This window comes from Erithacus rubecula (assembly GCF_903797595.1).
Source record: "Erithacus rubecula genome assembly, chromosome: 12".
NCBI classification, from domain to species: domain Eukaryota; kingdom Metazoa; phylum Chordata; class Aves; order Passeriformes; family Muscicapidae; genus Erithacus; species Erithacus rubecula.
This window is the reverse complement of record NC_136664.1, coordinates 390,776-408,523: the sequence shown is the minus strand read 5'-3', so window position 1 is coordinate 408,523 and position 17,748 is coordinate 390,776. Positions and strand designations below refer to the sequence as shown.

The window sequence follows — 17,748 nt, the reverse complement described above, 5'->3', positions numbered from 1 at the left end:
GAAGCCTGCAGCAGGGTGTAGTTTTGGAAGCAGCAAATGTTGATGTTGTTTACAGGAGTACGGCACCACTTGGATCTGCTGAAAGATGACCTAAAGTTTGCTCTTAATGAGGTGGTTTCCCAGCTATACCAGCAAGCTTCTTTGCCTGTTTTAGGGTTGTTTTAGATTATCTGCCAGTGCTACAGCTGTAGCTGGTGTTTATATGAGCCATGAATGGCTGGTGAGAGCAGACATGCCGGTGACCTTTGTGATCAGACTGTGCAATCCCCGTGCGTGGCTCGGAGCTGACGTAGGAGCCGTGGTGTTTGTCTGAGCAGCCAGTGGAATGGCTGCAGGATGACCTAATGGCTCTCAGCCTGCTCTCCCATCCAGAGCATCGGCTTTCCCAAAGGGTGGGAAAGAGCAGCGAGCCCGGAATGTCCCAGTGAGCCTGCTTCCTAACAAGGACTGGATCTGAGCCCTGGCACAGCAGAGCTGCACGACTTATGAGTCTCTCTCTGGCCCTTGACACCAGTCTGGAGAGCACATGTTGTTTGGGTAGAGCCCTAGCAGGGAGGAAGGAGCCTTGGCAGGGTCTGTGGTGAGTCCCTGTGAGTGTGGGGATGGCAGTGCAGCAGAGCCTGGCAGCAGTGCAGCAGAGCCTGGCAGCAGTGCAGCAGAGCCTGGCAGTGCAGCAGAGCCTGGCAGTGCAGCCCAGCCCAGCAGCAGTGCAGCAGAGCCTGGCAGCAGTGCAGCAGAGCCTGGCAGCAGTGCAGCAGAGCTGGCAATGCAGCCCAGCCCAGCAGCAGTGCAGCAGAGCCTGGCAATGCAGCCCAGCAGCAGTGCAGCAGAGCCTGGCAGCAGTGCAGCAGAGCCTGGCAGCAGTGCAGCAGAGCCTGGCAGTGCAGCAGAGCCTGGCAGTGCAGCCCAGCCCAGCAGCAGTGCAGCAGAGCCTGGCAGCAGTGCAGCAGAGCCTGGCAGCAGTGCAGCAGAGCTGGCAATGCAGCCCAGCCCAGCAGCAGTGCAGCAGAGCCTGGCAATGCAGCCCAGCCCAGCAGCAGTGCAGCAGAGCTGGCAGTGCAGCCCAGCCCAGCAGCAGTGCAGCAGAGCTGGCAGTGCAGCCCAGCCCAGCAGCAGTGCAGCAGAGCTGGCAGTGCAGCCCAGCCCAGCAGCAGTGCAGCAGAGCCTGGCACTGCAGCAGAGCCTGGCAGTGCAGCCCAGCCCAGCAGCAGAGCTGCAGCTCTCCCAGCTGGGCCACTGGGGCTGGCTGTGCCTGCTCCCAGAGCCGTGTGCCAGGGCTGCAGGCTCACAGCACTTCGGGGCCTCTCTCTGTTCACCAGCATCAGCAGGGCTTCAGTGGGGTGGGGGCTCCCAGAGCAGGGTCGGGTGGATGTTCTTCCCTCCACGGAGGGACACGGGGCACAGACAGAGCTGTGGAACTGCTGTGAGCCACTGGGCAGGCCCTGGGGACACAGGGCAAGCTTCAGCATGGCACAGTGCGGGACGAGCATGGTCTGGTTCCTGAAGCACTTGGGGGAGCCTGGGGGGCTGTGGGGTCTGTGTGACTGAGGCAGTTTGTCCTCAGCAGCTCTGTGATTGGTTTTGGAGTTGGATCAACAACGGAGCACTGAAAATGCAAACCAGATGCAAATGTAGTTATTTATGCAGCAGCATAGGCTGAGAACACCGTTTAACAAGGAAGATTGGGGGTTTGGAGCAAAGGGTGAGTTGCATAGTGGCAGAATTGTGAGATGTGTGACGTTTCTAAGCAAAACCTGGAACTTCTGTGGTGTCCTACTCAAGAGGATCCTGCAGAACCTGAAAAGAAGCTCTGTGCCCTGGGAGCATGTGAATGCCTTGTCATGTATGAGCTAAACAAGTGCTTTGGTTTGCTGTGTAGAGAGAAATGTCACTGAAGCCAGTTTACCTCTGCTGCAAAATATCCTTAGTGCTAAGGATCTCCTGAAGGACTAAGCACTCTTGTCCCCAGCTGCTCTCTGAAAGCCTTCTGACCCTCCTTGGGATCACTCCACTCTCAATGGCAGCAGGAGGAAGATGAGATGAGTATTTTTGTGTGTAGTGCAGTAGCTGGCTCAAAGGGATCAGCAAACTTGGAATAACAGTTCATAACAAAATGCCTTGTGAAAAGCTGCCTGGCTCATGTTTCCCCATTGCTCAGCTGTGGCTGGTGTGCAGGGCAGAGGGAGCTGTGGATGATGTGGAAGGTTCACCTCCTCCAGGAGCCCCTTCCTCTCAGTTCCATGCCAAGTGCTGGAGCCCTGCAGCTTTCAGGCTGTTTTGTTCAGCGTTTGCTTTGCTGCCTGCTGCTTGAGAAGCTGTTAATGCTAATGGTGCTGGTGAGATCTGAGGGGCTGGCTGTGCCCCGTGGCTGGGAGCCTGTGTCCCTGTGCTCCCATGGCTGTGTCCCCGTGTCCCCGTGCCATGCCCCTGCACAGAGCAGCTCCCCAGTGCTCCTGGCTGGAGCACTCCCAAAGCCACCCCTGCACACCCCTGCTGTCCTGTCCTGTCCTTCAGGTGCCTGCTGGATCTTCTCTCCCATTAGACCACTGCGTGCCACAGCATCCCTTTGGAGACCTTGGGCCCTGCAGGACGCAGGGCTGGAATCCCCCTGAGGGGAGGGCTCTGCTGTTCATAGGGATTTCCACAGAGGCAGATCTTTTCCACTGAGGAGGTGGTCAGGCACTAGCACAGGCTGCCTGGGACAGGGTTCAGTCACCATTCCAGAGAGGTGTAAAAGCTGTGTAGATGTGTTGTTTGGGGACATGGGGTCGTGGTGCCCTTGGTGGTGCTGGGTTGATGGTTACACCTGATGGTCTTAAGGGTCTTTTCCAACCCAAATGATTCTTCAATGCTATGAATTCTTGGCTTTGTCAGAATAACCAACCAGTTTGTCAGGACTTGCAGCCCCAAGACTCTGTGGAACCTTGGGTCATTGTTGTTTGGATGTTTCTTCCACCAGCAGGAAGGGCTGGCTTGTTAATTCTGCTCCCACTGCAGAGATGTTGGATGTGGCCATTGTCCAGATGGAAACAGTCTGGCACAGAGCAGAACCCTGGAAAAGTCAGAACTCAGCTCAGGCTTTCAGTTGGTCAAACATCACTGCAAAAGAGGAACAGACATGCAAGGTGCTCAGGATTTGGCAAGATTGGTATCTTGCTCATCAGACCATGTTTGCCAGTGAAACATTTGCACTGAGATCAGGGTGTGTGCTAAAACACTCCTTGGGCTCACTTGGAGAGGTGCAAAATATGACTTGCTGTGTGAAAAGGAAAAATTAGTTTGTAATTGCTTCATTAAAATGTTGAACTTGGCAAATAAACATCAGTATTTTCAGGTTGGGTTTTTTGGTTAGGAATTGCATATGAGTAATCCCAAGGCACTATGTTGTAAAATGCTGGTGGAAAACCCCAGCCACATACACACTGTGCATCCATGTTCCCTGCTATGCCCAGGTTTTGGCACATAAGTACTGTTTTATCCTAATATTTCAAGTCTTGCTGCAGAGTTCTGAGCACTTCCCTTAGGCTGGCAGGTATCTTGCTGCTCTCTGGCACCTTAATGAATGTGAGAGAGCTGGGATCCGTGTCTTCTGTTTAATTTAAAAGGTGGAAGCGTTCTACGGAACTGGGAATTGAAACTCTTGGTATTGCCACTCGAATCTCCAGCCAGCGTTGCTGAGGAAATTTGAAAAGATCTTCTATTCTAGGAAGTAACTCTTCACATATTTGTGTGATAGCAGCTGCTGTAGAAATCACATAAAGTGACAACATGCTCCTGCCACCTTGTTTTACCCTCTTGTGTGACCGTCCTGCTTGCCAAGCGAGGCAGCGTGTGCTCACCTAATTGCAGGCACTATCATAATTCATATGCATAAAGGAGCAAAATTAAAGTTGCTTTGGCAACATACATTCTGTTCTTCCTTAATTTTTGAATTCTTGATCCCAGGCAATTATTTTTATCGTGCCTTTCCACTTGCAATTTCCTAAGTGTTGCCGAGTGCTGCGCAGCACGCCAGGTGTGGGGAGGTGCACGGGGAGCTGTGCTGTCAGACTGGGTGTGTCACCACCTCAGAGGGTCACCGAGACCCTCTCAGCCCTGCCTGGGCTCTGCCCTCTGCACTTGGTGCACACCTGCTCCCAGGGACTCAGGGCCCTTCCTGTGTTTGTGTGACTGAAGGTGAGCTGGCTGCTCGCTCACCTTGGCTGTGCCCATCCCTGGGCCCCACGCTCTGCAGGTGTTGTGCTGCAGAAGGCCAGGCTGGGAGTGAGCAGGGGTGTGGGCAGAGTGTCTGAGTGCATGTTAGTGCTGTGCTGTCCTTGTCCCTCAGCTCTGTCCGTTTTGGCTTTGCTGAGCTCTCTGTGCCATGCAGCTGGGCAGGGGAGGGCAGTGCAGGGACTGCAGCCAGGTACTGGCTGTGGGTGAAATGCATCTGCTGGTGTCTCCTCCCTGTCCTCAGTGCCCTTCTTTCCATGGTGCCATGTGGGTCATTAGCCGAGGGAACAGTTTCTCACTGTCGCTTTCTCCTTTTGTTTTCCTCCTTCCTCATTGCTTCTAGTCTTGGTTTACTGCCAAACAGCCTCTTGTGAAAGGGCCGCCTAATTAACCCTGTGCTAATTAACAATTTAAAATTACACAGCACGGCTGTTCATATTTAATTCTCGGGAAGCCTGGGCAGCAGCAGGAGCCCCCTCCTCCCGCTCCATCCCGCGCTGCTGGCCACGGCCCCGGGGGAGGCACAGCCCCGTGCCCAGGCTGGGGACAGGGACAGGGACCAGCCAGTCCCTGCTGCAGGATGGGGTGTGTGTCCCTTGGGGCAGGGGCAGGGGACATGGGTTGAGTGCAGTGAGTTCTGCACGGCGTGGCTGCCAGGCTGCTGGGCAGGAGTGTGGCACAAGCCAGGGGCACACTGTGCTCTGCTGTCACCTGTGCTGTCACCTGCCATCCAGTGCTGGGCAGGAGTGTGGCACAAGCCAGGGGCACACTGTGCTCTGCTGTCACCTGTGCTGTCACCTGCCATCCAGTGCTGGGCAGGAGTGTGGCACAAGCCAGGGGCACACTGTGCTCTGCTGTCACCTGTGCTGTCACCTGCCATCCAGTGCTGGGCAGGCGGTGCCACGCTGGCTCCAAGGGGTGTGAGAGGCAGTGGGGCTGTGGGGAAAGGGCAGGGTGGCATGTGAGGCTACAGAAAGGGCCAGGACTGCCCTTCTTTTCCACGGGGGCAGTGTGAGAGCGCAGAGTCTCTGGCACTCAGGCTGTTCTCTCTGTAACTGGAGTTCATTGATTTTACGGGAAACCATGTTTACAGACAGAGTGCTGATCGACCTGACGAGTTGACTTCTGCCTCCTTAAGTAAGAACTACCTTTTCTTATTGACTGGCTGATAAACAGAGCAGAGAGGGCGGCAGGGGGAGCGAGTGGGAGGTGTGGAGCACACACTGTCTGTCCATCTGAGCTCTCCCACACTGTCTGTCCCCACTCAGGTGGCCTGGGGTGCTCCAGGGTGCTGGAAGACACAGGGCCCAGTATGGACTAATAACTGCATTGTGCTCCTGTTAGAACCTGGTTTGCTTCAGCAAGGAAATTGCTGTTTTTAGTTTAAAGTGACGATTCCTGCAGCTTCTGTGTGAATAGAAACAAATGTTTTCATGCCTTGTGCTCCCTTCAGGAACAACTCTGATGCCACTGAACCATCCCAAGAGCCTGGGCTTGTGCAGGGCTCAGCCTGTGTCCAGATCTTGGACTGGCTGTTTTGGCTCTGGGTTTTTCCACGTGCCCTGCAAGGGCTCCTCTGTGTTGAGGAGAGGAGGGAAGATTCCTTTGGCATAGCACATCTTGAGCTGGTTAACTTGGAGTGAGTGGGGGAGAGCTGTTAAAGCAAGCCAAGGCAAAAAGCCCACCAATTAATTGGAGCGTGCGGGTCTGCTGGCCGGGCCGGGCTGGGCTGGGAGGGAGATTGGCTTTCCTGTCAATAAACAAGTCCCCAGTGCAGCATCAAAGCTGCAGCCCTTTATCAATCGCGGCCTCCTCTTCCCGCATGTTCCTGTAACTTACCAAGCATTTATTACATTGATTTTCCAATCAGGCTGTTAACCCTCCCGCCCCTCCAGCCCTGCTGCCCCTTCCGGCCTGGCTGTCACTCAGGGGCTCTTGGTGGCAGAGCTGCTGTGATCCTGGCCCTGTGTCCCAGGGGTGGCCGTGCCTCACCTGGCCATGGCTCACCTGGCTGTGTGTCCCAGGGGTGGCCATGCCTCACCTGGCCATGCCTCACCTGACTGTGTGTCCCAGGGGTGGCCGTGCCTCACCTGGCCGTGCCTCACCTGACTGTGTGTCCCAGGGGTGGCCGTGCCTCACCTGGCCATGCCTCACCTGACTGTGTGTCCCAGGGGTGGCCATGTCTCCCCTGGCCATGTCTCACCTGGCCGTGTGTCCCAGGGGTGGCCGTGCCTCCCCTGGCCATGTCTCACCTGGCTGTGTGTCCCAGGGGTGGCCATGTCTCCCCTGGCCATGTCTCACCTGGCCATGTGTCCCAGGAGTGCCTGTGCTGGCCCACACAACACTCCATATCTAAGAGAATTAGTAAGGTGTTGTCATTCCATGTTGTGCTTTGAAGTCCACATGGATATTCCTAAAACTTCACTTGGCAAAAGTCTGAGGCTGATGGAGTTTTTCCCTCATTTCTGCCGTGTGAATGTGTTTTGTGTTAATTTGGATTGCAGCTGCCAGTGCAGAAGTAGCAGGGGAAAGGCAGAGGGGAGGCGTGATGTGGGGAGGTGAATGTGCAGCAGACACAGGAGGAGCTGGGATCATGATCCAGGGGGAGCAGCAGGAGCTGTTCCATGGCTGGGGGAGCAGAGCTGGCTCACCCAGAGCCTTTTGGCAGCGGGGTTCTGCTTTTCCTTGTTCCTCTCAGGGCAGCAGGGGACTGTCACTGCAGAGCAGTCCCTGTTTATTGCCAGTGCAGAGGCAGCTGTGTATGGCACAGAGCCCAGGGATGGTGTGGCTGGAGGTGCTGTGTAATGTTGTGTGTGATCACACTGCTGGTGTCTCTGTTGCAGCTGTGTGTCGTTCTGCAGGCGTCCTTGCACGTGGGCTTTGAGAGTATGGCTTTGCCTTCAGTGGTAGCTGTAAATGCTTTTTCTTCAAGCTTCACTAGAAGGCAAATGTGAAGAGGAAGTACAAACATATTAGAGAAATCAGCAGAGTGTGGATGGCTTTGTGTAGTAAAGGAAAATAAACTGGGAGATAGTGAGACCAGAAAAAAAAAGCAGATTGTCACTCAATTTTCTTTTGCTTGAACTAATTCAGGTAGTTCACACGGTGCTGCTGTGGCACATCACTGGCTTTGCAACTGGTCGTGTCTTCTCTGGCAGGTTTCCAGTTCTCCTCACACTTTCTGTGTGAGCTGAAGAGAGCTCCCTTAGGATTGCAGGACTCCTTTAGGATTGCAGTATTGGAGTTGTTGGCCAGATGCAGAAAGGGTCAGGATGACAGGGGCCCTGGATGTTGGCCATGGGCAGTAGCCCAGGCCCGCTGCCTGGCAGTCCTGGGAACCCTCCAGTCACGCTGATTTGGTGGAATGGAAGTAGTGGGAAGGGTGTCCTGCCCCCTCCGTTTGACCCAGGGCTGAGAGGAAGCGATCCCAGTGCGGAGGCTGAGCCCTGCAGGGTTCCTGGAGCGTGGTAGGCTGATGGCTTTGCAGTCCCCAGGATGCTCCCTTGTCAGATCTGGAATTTCCTGTTTGGTTTCTCTCCTGACATCTCTGTGTTTGAACTCTGTCCAGAGCAGAGCAGTTACGTCTCCTGTGCGTCCTGAGCACCCCAAACTCGCCGAGTTGCTCTGGGTCTGTCTCTTGTTGAGGTGCCTGTGTGGTAGCTGGGTCTGTGCTTCCCAAGCCTTTAGCAGAAGGGTAACACCCCAAAAACAGCATTGCCTTAGGGGGAGGCAGAGAATATGAGTTCTACCAAGTTGTAAAGCCACAAAGCTGTTTTGTTGTCGTATCTCGTTTGTGTCCCAGACTTTCCCAAGATGTTTTGTTTTCTGAAGACCCTTGAAGGCCTTGGGGGTGATTGTGCAGTTCCTACAATCTTGCTGCGGGCTCCCTTCAGGAGGGGTGTTAAGGAGGTTTTTGCCACCTCCCAGGCCCCTTCATTTTGCCTCTTGTGCCGCTGCTGCCAGCGCATTCCCATTGCTCATTCCCATTGCTCGTCCCCATTGCTCATTCCCGTTGCTCGTTCCCGTTGCTCGTTCCCGTTGCTCGTTCCCGTTGCTCGTTCCCGTTGCTCGTTCCCATTGCTCGTTCCCGTTGCTCGTCCCCATTGCTCGTCCCCATTGCTCATTCCCGTTGCTCATCCCCATTGCTCGTCCCCGTTGCTCGTCCCCGTTGCTCGTTCCCATTGCTCATTCCCATTGCTCGTTTCCATTGCTCGTTCCCATTACTCATTCCCATTGCTCATCCCCGTTGCTCGTCCCCGTTGCTCATTCCCATTGCTCATCCCCATTGCTCGTTCCCATTGCTCGTTCCCATTACTCATTCACATTGCTCATTCCCATTGCTCGTCCCCGTTGCTCATCCCCATTGCTCGTCCCCGTTGCTCGTCCCCGTTGCTCGTTCCCATTGCTCATCCCCATTGCTCGTTCCCATTGCTCGTTCCCATTACTCATTCCCATTGCTCATTCCCATTGCTCGTCCCCGTTGCTCATCCCCATTGCTCGTCCCCGTTGCTCGTCCCCGTTGCTCATTCCCATTGCTCATCCCCATTGCTCGTTCCCATTGCTCATTCCCATTGCTCATTCCCATTGCTCGTTCCCATTGCTCGTCCCCATTGCTCGTCCCCGTTGCTCATTCCCATTGCTCATCCCCATTGCTCGTTCCCATTGCTCGTTCCCATTACTCATTCCCATTGCTCATCCCCATTGCTCGTTCCCATTGCTCGTCCCCGTTGCTCGTTCCCATTGCTCGTTCCCATTACTCATTCCCATTGCTCGTTCCCATTGCTCGTTCCCATTGCTCGTTCCCATTGCTCATCCCCATTGCTCGTTCCCATTGCTCGTTCCCATTGCTCGTTCCCGTTGCTCGTCGCCGTTGCTCGTTCCCGTTGCTCATTCCCGTTGCTCGTCCCCGTTGCTCGTTCCCATTGCTCGTTCCCATTACTCATTCCCATTGCTCGTTCCCATTGCTCGTTCCCATTGCTCGTTCCCATTGCTCATCCCCATTGCTCGTTCCCATTGCTCATCCCCATTGCTCGTTCCCATTGCTTGTTCCCATTGCTCGTTCCCGTTGCTCGTCGCCGTTGCTCGTCGCCGTTGCTCATTCCCGTTGCTCGTTCCCGTTGCTCGTCCCCATTGCTCGTTCCCATTGCTCGTTCCCATTGCTCATCCCCATTGCTCATTCCCATTGCTCATTCCCATTGCTCGTTCCCATTGCTCGTTCCCATTGCTCGTCCCCAGGCCCGGGCCGCCCGTCCTGGCACACCAGCCCCGCTCTGCCCCAGCCCCGGTGCGGGGTGTGCACCCCTGCCAGCGCCCTGCTCACGGCCTTCTCCTTGTGTCCCCGCAGGTCGGAGCCGTAGCGGGTGCCATGAGCGCTCCGTGCCGGCCCTGCCATGGAAGGCTGTGACTCGCCCGTCATCCCCGGCAAGGACAATGGCTGCGGCCTCCCCCAGCACCAGCAATGGACTGATCTCAGCAGCGCGCACCTCCCCGAGCCGGCCGGCAGCACGGAGCAGCCGGCGGAGAGCTGCGGCCCCCCGGACGGCCTGAGGCTGCCGCCGGCCGAGCGCGGCGCCGAGGGCGGCGAGCCCGCGGGCCGGGAGCTGAGCTGCGGCCAGTGCGCGGCCTCCTTCGCCGGCCTGCAGAGCTACATGGAGCACCGCTGCGCCGGCGCCCGCCCGGGCCCGCCACTGCCGCCGCCGCCGCGCGGGGACAGCGGCACCGACAGCAGCGAGGACGGCGACGACGAGAGCGACGTGGAGAACCTGGCCGGCGAGATCGTCTACCAGCCCGACGGCTCGGCCTACATCGTGGAGAGCCTCAGCCAGCTGGCGCAGGGCGGCGGCGCCGGCGGCAGCGGGGCGCTCCCCTCGCTGCTCCCCAACTCCCTGCCCAAGCAGGGAGAGCCCTCCGCCGCCGCCCCCGCCTACCCGCAGATCATCAACACTTTCCACATAGCCTCATCCTTCGGGAAGTGGTTTGAGGGCTCAGACCAGGCCTTCCCGAATACCTCAGCCCTGGCGGGCATCAGCCCCGTCCTGCACAGCTTCCGCGTCTTCGATGTGCGACACAAAAGCAACAAGGATTACCTGAACAGCGACGGTTCTGCCAAAAGCTCCTGCGTATCCAAAGATGTTCCCAACAATGTGGACCTGTCCAAATTCGATGGCTTTGTGCTCTACGGGAAGAGGAAGCCCATCCTGATGTGTTTCTTGTGCAAGCTCTCCTTCGGGTATGTCCGCTCGTTCGTGACCCACGCCGTGCACGACCACCGAATGACTCTGAGTGAGGAGGAGCGGAAAATTCTTAGCAATAAGAACATCTCCGCTATCATCCAAGGGATAGGCAAAGACAAGGAACCCCTTGTCAGCTTTCTGGAACCAAAAAACAAAACCTTTCAGCACCCTCTCGTTTCCGCAGCTAACCTCATAGGCCCTGGACACAGTTTTTATGGTAAATTCAGTGGCATTTGCATGGAAGGCGAGCAGGCGCTCCAGGCCGGGGCGGCCGGCGCAGCCGAGCCCCCGCCGGCAGCGGGTGTCCTGGCCCCCAGTGCACTCCTCAACCTGGGTGGGCTGACCAGCTCAGCTCTGAAGACTCCCATTACCTCAGTCCCCCTGGGCCCGCTGGCTTCCAGTCCCACCAAATCCTCGGAGGGGAAGGACCCTGGGGTGGCAGGGGGGGAGAAACAAGAGGGGGACGACCGGGACAGCCTCTCGGAAAAGGTGGAGCCGGCCGAGGAGGTGGAGGAGGAGGAGGAGGAGGATGTGGAAGAGGAGGAGGAGGAAGAGGAGGAGGAGGAAGAGGAAGAAGATGAGGATGATGAGGGTTGCAAAGGACTATTTCCAAACGAGTTGGAGGATGAACTGGAGGACCGGCCCCAGGAGGACGTTGGGGCTGTGGCAGGCAGTGGCAGCAGCAAAAAGGACCTTGCTCTCTCAAACCAAAGCATTTCTAACTCTCCCTTAATGCCTAACGTGCTCCAGACCCTGTCACGGGGCACGGCTTCTACTAGTTCTAATTCTGCTTCTTCCTTTGTCTTTGATGGTGCAAACAGGAGGAATCACTTAAGCTTTAACAATGAGGGCGGCGGAGCCAGTGTGGCCGAGGGCAGCAGGAGGCTGGACTTCATCGATGAAAGTGCCAATAAAGACAATGCCACAGCACCGGAACCAAATGAGAGCGCCGAGGGCGAGGACGGGAGCTACATGTCCCATCACCAGCACGCTGGCCCCCTCTGCGAGCTCGGGGGCGGCGAGTGCCCCTCGGGCAGCGGCGTGGAGTGCCCCAAGTGCGACACGGTGCTGGGCTCCTCGCGCTCGCTGGGCGGCCACATGACCATGATGCACTCGCGCAACTCGTGCAAGACGCTCAAGTGTCCCAAGTGCAATTGGCACTACAAGTACCAGCAGACGCTTGAGGCGCACATGAAGGAGAAGCACCCCGAGCCCGGTGGCTCCTGCGTCTACTGCAAGAGCGGGCAGCCGCACCCGCGGCTGGCGCGCGGCGAGAGCTACACCTGTGGTTACAAACCCTTCCGCTGCGAGGTCTGTAACTACTCCACAACTACCAAAGGCAACCTCAGTATTCATATGCAGTCCGACAAGCATCTCAACAACATGCAGAACCTGCAGAACGGAGGGGGAGAGCAAGTCTTCAGCCACACGGCGGGGGCGGCGGCGGCTGCAGCTGCGGCGGCGGCCGCCGCCAACATCGGCAGCACCTGCGGGGCTCCCTCCCCCACCAAACCAAAAACCAAACCCACGTGGCGCTGCGAGGTGTGCGACTACGAGACCAATGTGGCCAGAAACCTTCGGATTCACATGACCAGTGAGAAGCACATGCACAACATGATGCTGCTTCAGCAGAACATGTCCCAGATCCAACACAACCGGCACCTGGGCCTCGGCAGCCTGCCGTCCCCCGCCGAGGCCGAGCTCTACCAGTACTACCTGGCGCAGAACATGAACCTGCCCAACCTGAAGATGGACAGCGCTTCCTCAGATGCACAGTTCATGATGGGGGGGTTCCAGCTCGATCCCACCAACCCCATGGCGACGATGGCTCCGTCTCTAGGTGAGGCTGAAGGGGTTTGCACGGTGTTCGCGTGACAGAGCCAGCAAAGGGCTCTCTGGCACTGTGGCCCCACGAGCTGCCTTGTGTGGTGGTCGAGGATGGAGGCTGCACAGTGCAGATTTCTCCTCTCTGTTCACCCAGAGCAGTTTTTCCTCATCTTGTGGCTTTTCTAGTACGTTTTCCAAGAGTTTTCCTTAGGGAGTTAATGGAACAGCAGACACAGGTTACGGATGCCGTGGCGCTGAATGTTCTTCCTCGTTGTGGAAAGCATCCTAACTACAGTGTTTCCTGAGAACTTCTGGGTTTGGTGAGAATGGGAGTAGTTTGGTGCATAGCTTTGGGAGAAGGTGCGATCACCTGCTGGCGCTCCCAAGGCAGGTGTATTTGTTTGGGGTAGCTTCGTTCCATGCTGTGTTGCCTTGAGAAGATGAGGTAAGCAGGTTTGGGAGGGGTGGTGTTTCTCTGCTGCCAGTGACCCATGGGACTGGAGAATTCTGAAGCCCAGAGCCCCTCCTCAGCAAAGCACGGGGCTGTTGTAATCTGGGAGTGTTTCAACTGAAGCTCCTCAGGTAAATGGCGGGGCCTTGGGTGTCCCCGAGCAGCCTGGAGAGCAGTTTGTGAGCTGTGCACTTGGTGCTGGCAGATCTCACACTGAGGGTTGCAGAAGGAGGCCCTGCCCCTCTTAATAACCGTTTTGACACCAGGCTGGCCCTTCTGACTCGGACACATGCTGTGAGCTTGGCGAGAAGTGGAGCAGATCTTTCCAGTTCTTACACTTTGTCCAAAACCGAGCAGAACATTAATAATTCAGAAGAGTCTGCTTTTGGGTTTCTTCTGCATGGTGAGCTCAGGAGAGAGTGTCTTAAAGAGCATTTGCTTCTCAGCAAGTAAGTTGCAACATAGGAAATGAAAAGTTAAGGAAATAACATCTCTCTTTTGATTAACTGAGGAATTGTTGACCTGGTTCCTTTCATGGGATTGTCAAGCTGAGCTGTGACATCAAGTGAAGATAAAATACCAAAAAGCTGTAGAAAGAGCATGACTGTCTTAAAAACAGAAAAGGAGAGCAGAGAGGCACAGGAGTCCTGGTTTGTCTCTGTGCTTGTGCAGAGTTTCTCTGCATCTCTCAGGTGCTCTGGTGGGGGTAGGAGCCTGGTTGTGCTCAGTAGCTGTGAGTGAACAGAGTTGGGCTCTGGTTTGAAGAGTCAGCCTGACAAACACAGGCTCCTCCTGGCTCTCCTTGACATGATCTCGTACCCTCTTTAGTTTTTGTTTTCACCTTGTCAAAACTGTTTTTTCTGCACTCTTGTACAAGAGATGAGGTACACCAGTGCAGGGGTGGCACTTCTCAGGTGGTTGCTGTCCATGCCATGCTCTGCACTGGTGCGAGCTTGTGAGGGCAGTGTGGTCACCCTTGTGATGTGGCCATCACCTGGGCTTGTGACTTTTGTTTTATGTGATAGGGACTGTGCTTGGCTATTGCACGAGGTAGGATTTGCTTGTCCAGAGAGGCAGCAAAAACCAGAATGAAGTGTTAATGCCATTGTTGGAATGGCCACAGACACTTCCAGTGTGGTGCTGTGGAATTGTTCATGCTCTCAAAGTCTGTAGGGTTTTTCTTGCTGCCTTTGACAGGCAGAGGGCCGGGTGACAGTGACAGCAGCTCAGAGGAGCGGGCAAAGGGGGGCAGAGCTGCGTGTGGTGTCACCGTGTGCTGGTGGGTTCACGGGTGGCACTGGGAGCAGCTCGTGTCTTGCTCTGTGTTCTCTCTGGCAAGAGCTGAGCCTCCTGACGCCCGTGCCCCTGTTTCCTTGCGCAGTGGGCGGCGAGATCCCGCTGGACATGCGCCTGGGCGGCGGGCAGCTGGTGTCCGAGGAGCTCATGAACCTGGGGGAGAGCTTCACGCAGACCAACGACCCCTCCCTGAAGCTCTTCCAGTGCGCCGTGTGCAACAAGTTCACGACAGACAACCTGGACATGCTGGGGCTGCACATGAACGTGGAGCGCAGCCTGCCCGAGGACGAGTGGAAGGCGGTGATGGGCGACTCGTACCAGTGCAAGCTGTGCCGCTACAACACGCAGCTCAAGGCCAACTTCCAGCTGCACTGCAAGACGGACAAGCACGTGCAGAAGTACCAGCTGGTGGCACACATCAAGGAGGGGGGCAAAGCCAACGAGTGGAGGCTCAAGTGCGTGGCCATTGGGAACCCGGTGCATCTCAAGTGCAACGCCTGCGACTACTACACCAACAGCCTGGAGAAGCTGCGCCTGCACACCGTGAACTCGAGGCACGAGGCCAGCCTCAAGCTCTACAAGGTAAGCTTGGCTCGGCCTCCCCTCGTTGCATTTTCCAGGGAAGATCCTGGTTGAGCTGGGGGGATGGTGGCCCTGGGGAGGCGAGCTGCCGGGAGCTCTGCGGGGCAGCCAGCCTCGCCGCATGCTGCAGCTCTTGCGTGTTCTGCTGGAGACTGCTGGCCCACGTCCAGGCCGGTGCATGGTCACAGCACTGTGCTTTAGGGGGCTGCTGTGTCTTAGGGCGCTGCAGCTGTGCTGCCCTGCACAGGAATAGCAGCCGCTGCTAGAAAAGCTGTGCGAGGCCAGGTTTGCCTGTGGTTTGTTGGAGCTGTGCAGTGTGGGGTTACATTGGAGCGCGTGCGTTGTTGGAGGCACTCTGTGTTTTCATGCCCGGTGCTGTTTGGGTTGTCGCTCCCGGCTCGTTGTCTTCACCTTTCCTCCCAGCCCTCCCCGTGGTGTGTTGTGCTCTTTACAGCCATTATAACCCTCTTGTCTCTCCTGTCTGGTGTCTGCCCCAGCCCCCTCCCCTGGCTGGCCCAGCCCTGTGGGCTGTAACCCAAGAGGAGCTCCGGATACAGTAAATAGTCCTTTCACTCGTGCAGCAGAATTGCTCCAGACGTTTCTATTGATTTTCACTGGACTTAAAGCTTCACCTTTTTCTCTAATCATCCCATAATAGCTTTAGTATGAACAATCAGGTACGAATTGCCATAAATCTCTGCAGCCGCAGCCCCTCCGTTCACACGTGCTCTCCTGCTCATTGTCTGCTCATTCCTCACAGCTTCTTTTATTTTCCCTCTGTCCTCGTCCTTTTCTTGCTGCTTTCCCCCAAATGTGCTGAGGTTTCTTTAGATACACACAGAGTGTACCTTGCACTTCTTAATTATTTCTTGGAAAACTTTTCTTTATGTAAGGAGAATTTAAGAGTTGACATTGAGCTCTGTAGTACCCACCCACATTGCAGTGTAGACACATTTTCACAGCTCCTGGACTTTTCCTAGGATTCAGCAGTCCAGCAGAGTAAGGGGGGAAGGTGATAACCAGGAGCATCATGTAAGGTTTACCGAGCTGTGGTTGTTGGATCTTGTGGAATTGATGGGGAGCTGCTGGGAGCTGGGCTGTGTTTCTTGGGCTCAGGTTGAGGCCAGGGGCTGGGACTGTGGTTGCTCCATCGGGAGCTGCATCCAGCCTCACCCACCAGAGTCTGCCTCTGGAAAGGATCAGGTCTGCACGGACACCTCTGCTCTCTGGTGTGCAGAGACCTGAGGGAGTGACACAGCTTGGAAACTGGGGCAGGAGAGAGGAGAATCTCCTCTGTGGAGGTCAATTTGGGGTACAGGAGAGTTGTTTGAAAGCTCTATTATGATTTTTTTACACGTAATATTGTTGTTTTAAATATACATTGCAAAAGTTTAAAGTTTGCTTTATCCAGGCCTTTCATCTGCAGTGGGGAAAACAACTGGAACACTAGAATTCCCTTACTGAGGGGAAAGAAAAGGGAAAAAAAAGAAGAAAGGGGAAAAAAATCCCAGCAGCATCAGGAGGCAGGGATAGGTTTTTATAATAAAGATTCCTAGGATGTTTTCCTTGGGCAGGCAAAGAGTAATTGTCAGTTTTCAGGTCTGTGAGAGGCCTGGGCAGTCTCAGTGCTGCCACAGCCCTGTGTTGCCTCTGACACAGCAGAGGGGAGCAGCAGCTGAAGGATAACACGTTCCAGAGTAATGGATTCCTTTGGAATGCTCCCTGTGTTGGCCTGCCAGCGTGCTGGATGGAGCCTGGGGCAGAGGTTGGATGGCTGGAGCCAGGGGTTGGTGGCATGGAAAGCCTCTGTGGGTGAGGCTGGAGCAGCCCCAGCACAGCTCCCAGCCCTGGGAGCAGCTGTGATGCCATGTCTGCTGAGAGCTGCAGGGATGCAGCAGCACTGGGGAGTTCACAGAATGGTTTCTCTTCTCTCAGGCCTTGGTGTGGTCTGCAGTAAATTGAGATTGATTGGATGTTATTTTTCCTCTTGCTAATGTAATCCATTAGCCTGGCACATGCATAATCAGTTTAGAGCACAGTTAACTGGATGTAATCGAGTTCTTCCCTGCCTGCTGGAGAAAATCCTCTCCAGATGCTGCTGGGTGAGAGCACACACTGGGCTTATCACACACAATCCTCCTTATTCTGCTGCTTTTGCCATTTTTTTCCTAAATCACATGTTATTGGCTGCTTGCATTGCCCAAGTGCCACTTGTGTCAGTGCTGCTTGCTGCCAGAAGATGTGATCTGGAGGCACTGTCAGCCTGCACTGGGTGAGGCTTTCAGTCTCGTGCAGCTCTGCAGGGCCAGGGGAGCAGGTCCAGTCTCGTGCTGCCATCTTGGTCCTGCACCTTGCAATAGCTTCTGCCCGGGACAGGGGACAGGAGTGGCCAAAAACTGGAAGGGTCTGGTAGCCTTTGTTTTCGTTGTTGTGAGCTCCCAATTCCTTGTGTCCCCCTAAAATTCTGTGACAGGAGTAGAAATCCTGTTACTTTGTCAGCCCTTGCAGGGGGAGTGTGGTGCCTGTGCCTGCCCTCTGGCTGAGGGGTGGGTTTGTGTCCTGGGGAGCTGCCTGGGAAGCAGGAGCACCCCTGCAGTGGCAGGCACTGCATTCCCAGGTGGGTGCTGGGCTTGCAGAGCCCTGCTGCCCACTGGAGTGTGCTGGGTGGGTGGCAGGGGCTGTGGGCAGGGCAGCTGGAGCAGCAGCCAGGCTTGTGCTCTGAGCACAGAGCTGACTCCAGCACAGCTGCAGCAGGCTGGGCACAGCTTCCCTGCCTCTGCTGCACAGGTGGAGTTTGCAGAAGGAATTCAGCTGCTTGAGGCACAGCCAGGTTTGGACATTTCCTACAACTTCCTGACAATCTCTAGTTCAGAATGTGCAGCTCAGAAGAAGTTTAAACAAAGAAGTACTGAGGAAACACGCTGCTGGCCAGACTGCCAGCAAGTGCCTTCAATGAGTTCATTCAGTGTCTTCCTTTTCAGTGCTTCCAAGTGCTGAGTTCACTTTTTTAGGGAAGAGGGAGTCTGAAGGAGAGGGTTTGGGTTACGTGGTGCCATGCACAGAGGCTCTTTGTTAGCTGGAGATGAGGAGTGTGCAGGAAAATGACTCTTGAATATCAGTGCTCGTGGTGCTGGTGCTGATGGAGCT

At 55.7% G+C, this 17,748-nt stretch overlaps 1 protein-coding gene across 2 annotated transcripts in view; it reads left to right on the top strand.

Moving 5' to 3' along the window:
* The window catches only part of ZFHX3 (zinc finger homeobox 3), a 125,848-nt gene that overhangs the window by 36,800 nt on the left and 71,300 nt on the right, over positions 1 to 17,748 (top strand). For both annotated transcript variants that reach the window (XM_079315812.1, XM_079315811.1), the window contains exons 3-4: positions 9,557 to 12,285; positions 14,105 to 14,601. In XM_079315812.1, coding sequence (XP_079171938.1) covers positions 9,603 to 12,285; positions 14,105 to 14,601 — 3,180 coding nt within the window. In that variant the 5' untranslated portion in view covers positions 9,557 to 9,602. The remainder of the gene's footprint in view (positions 1 to 9,556; positions 12,286 to 14,104; positions 14,602 to 17,748) is intronic.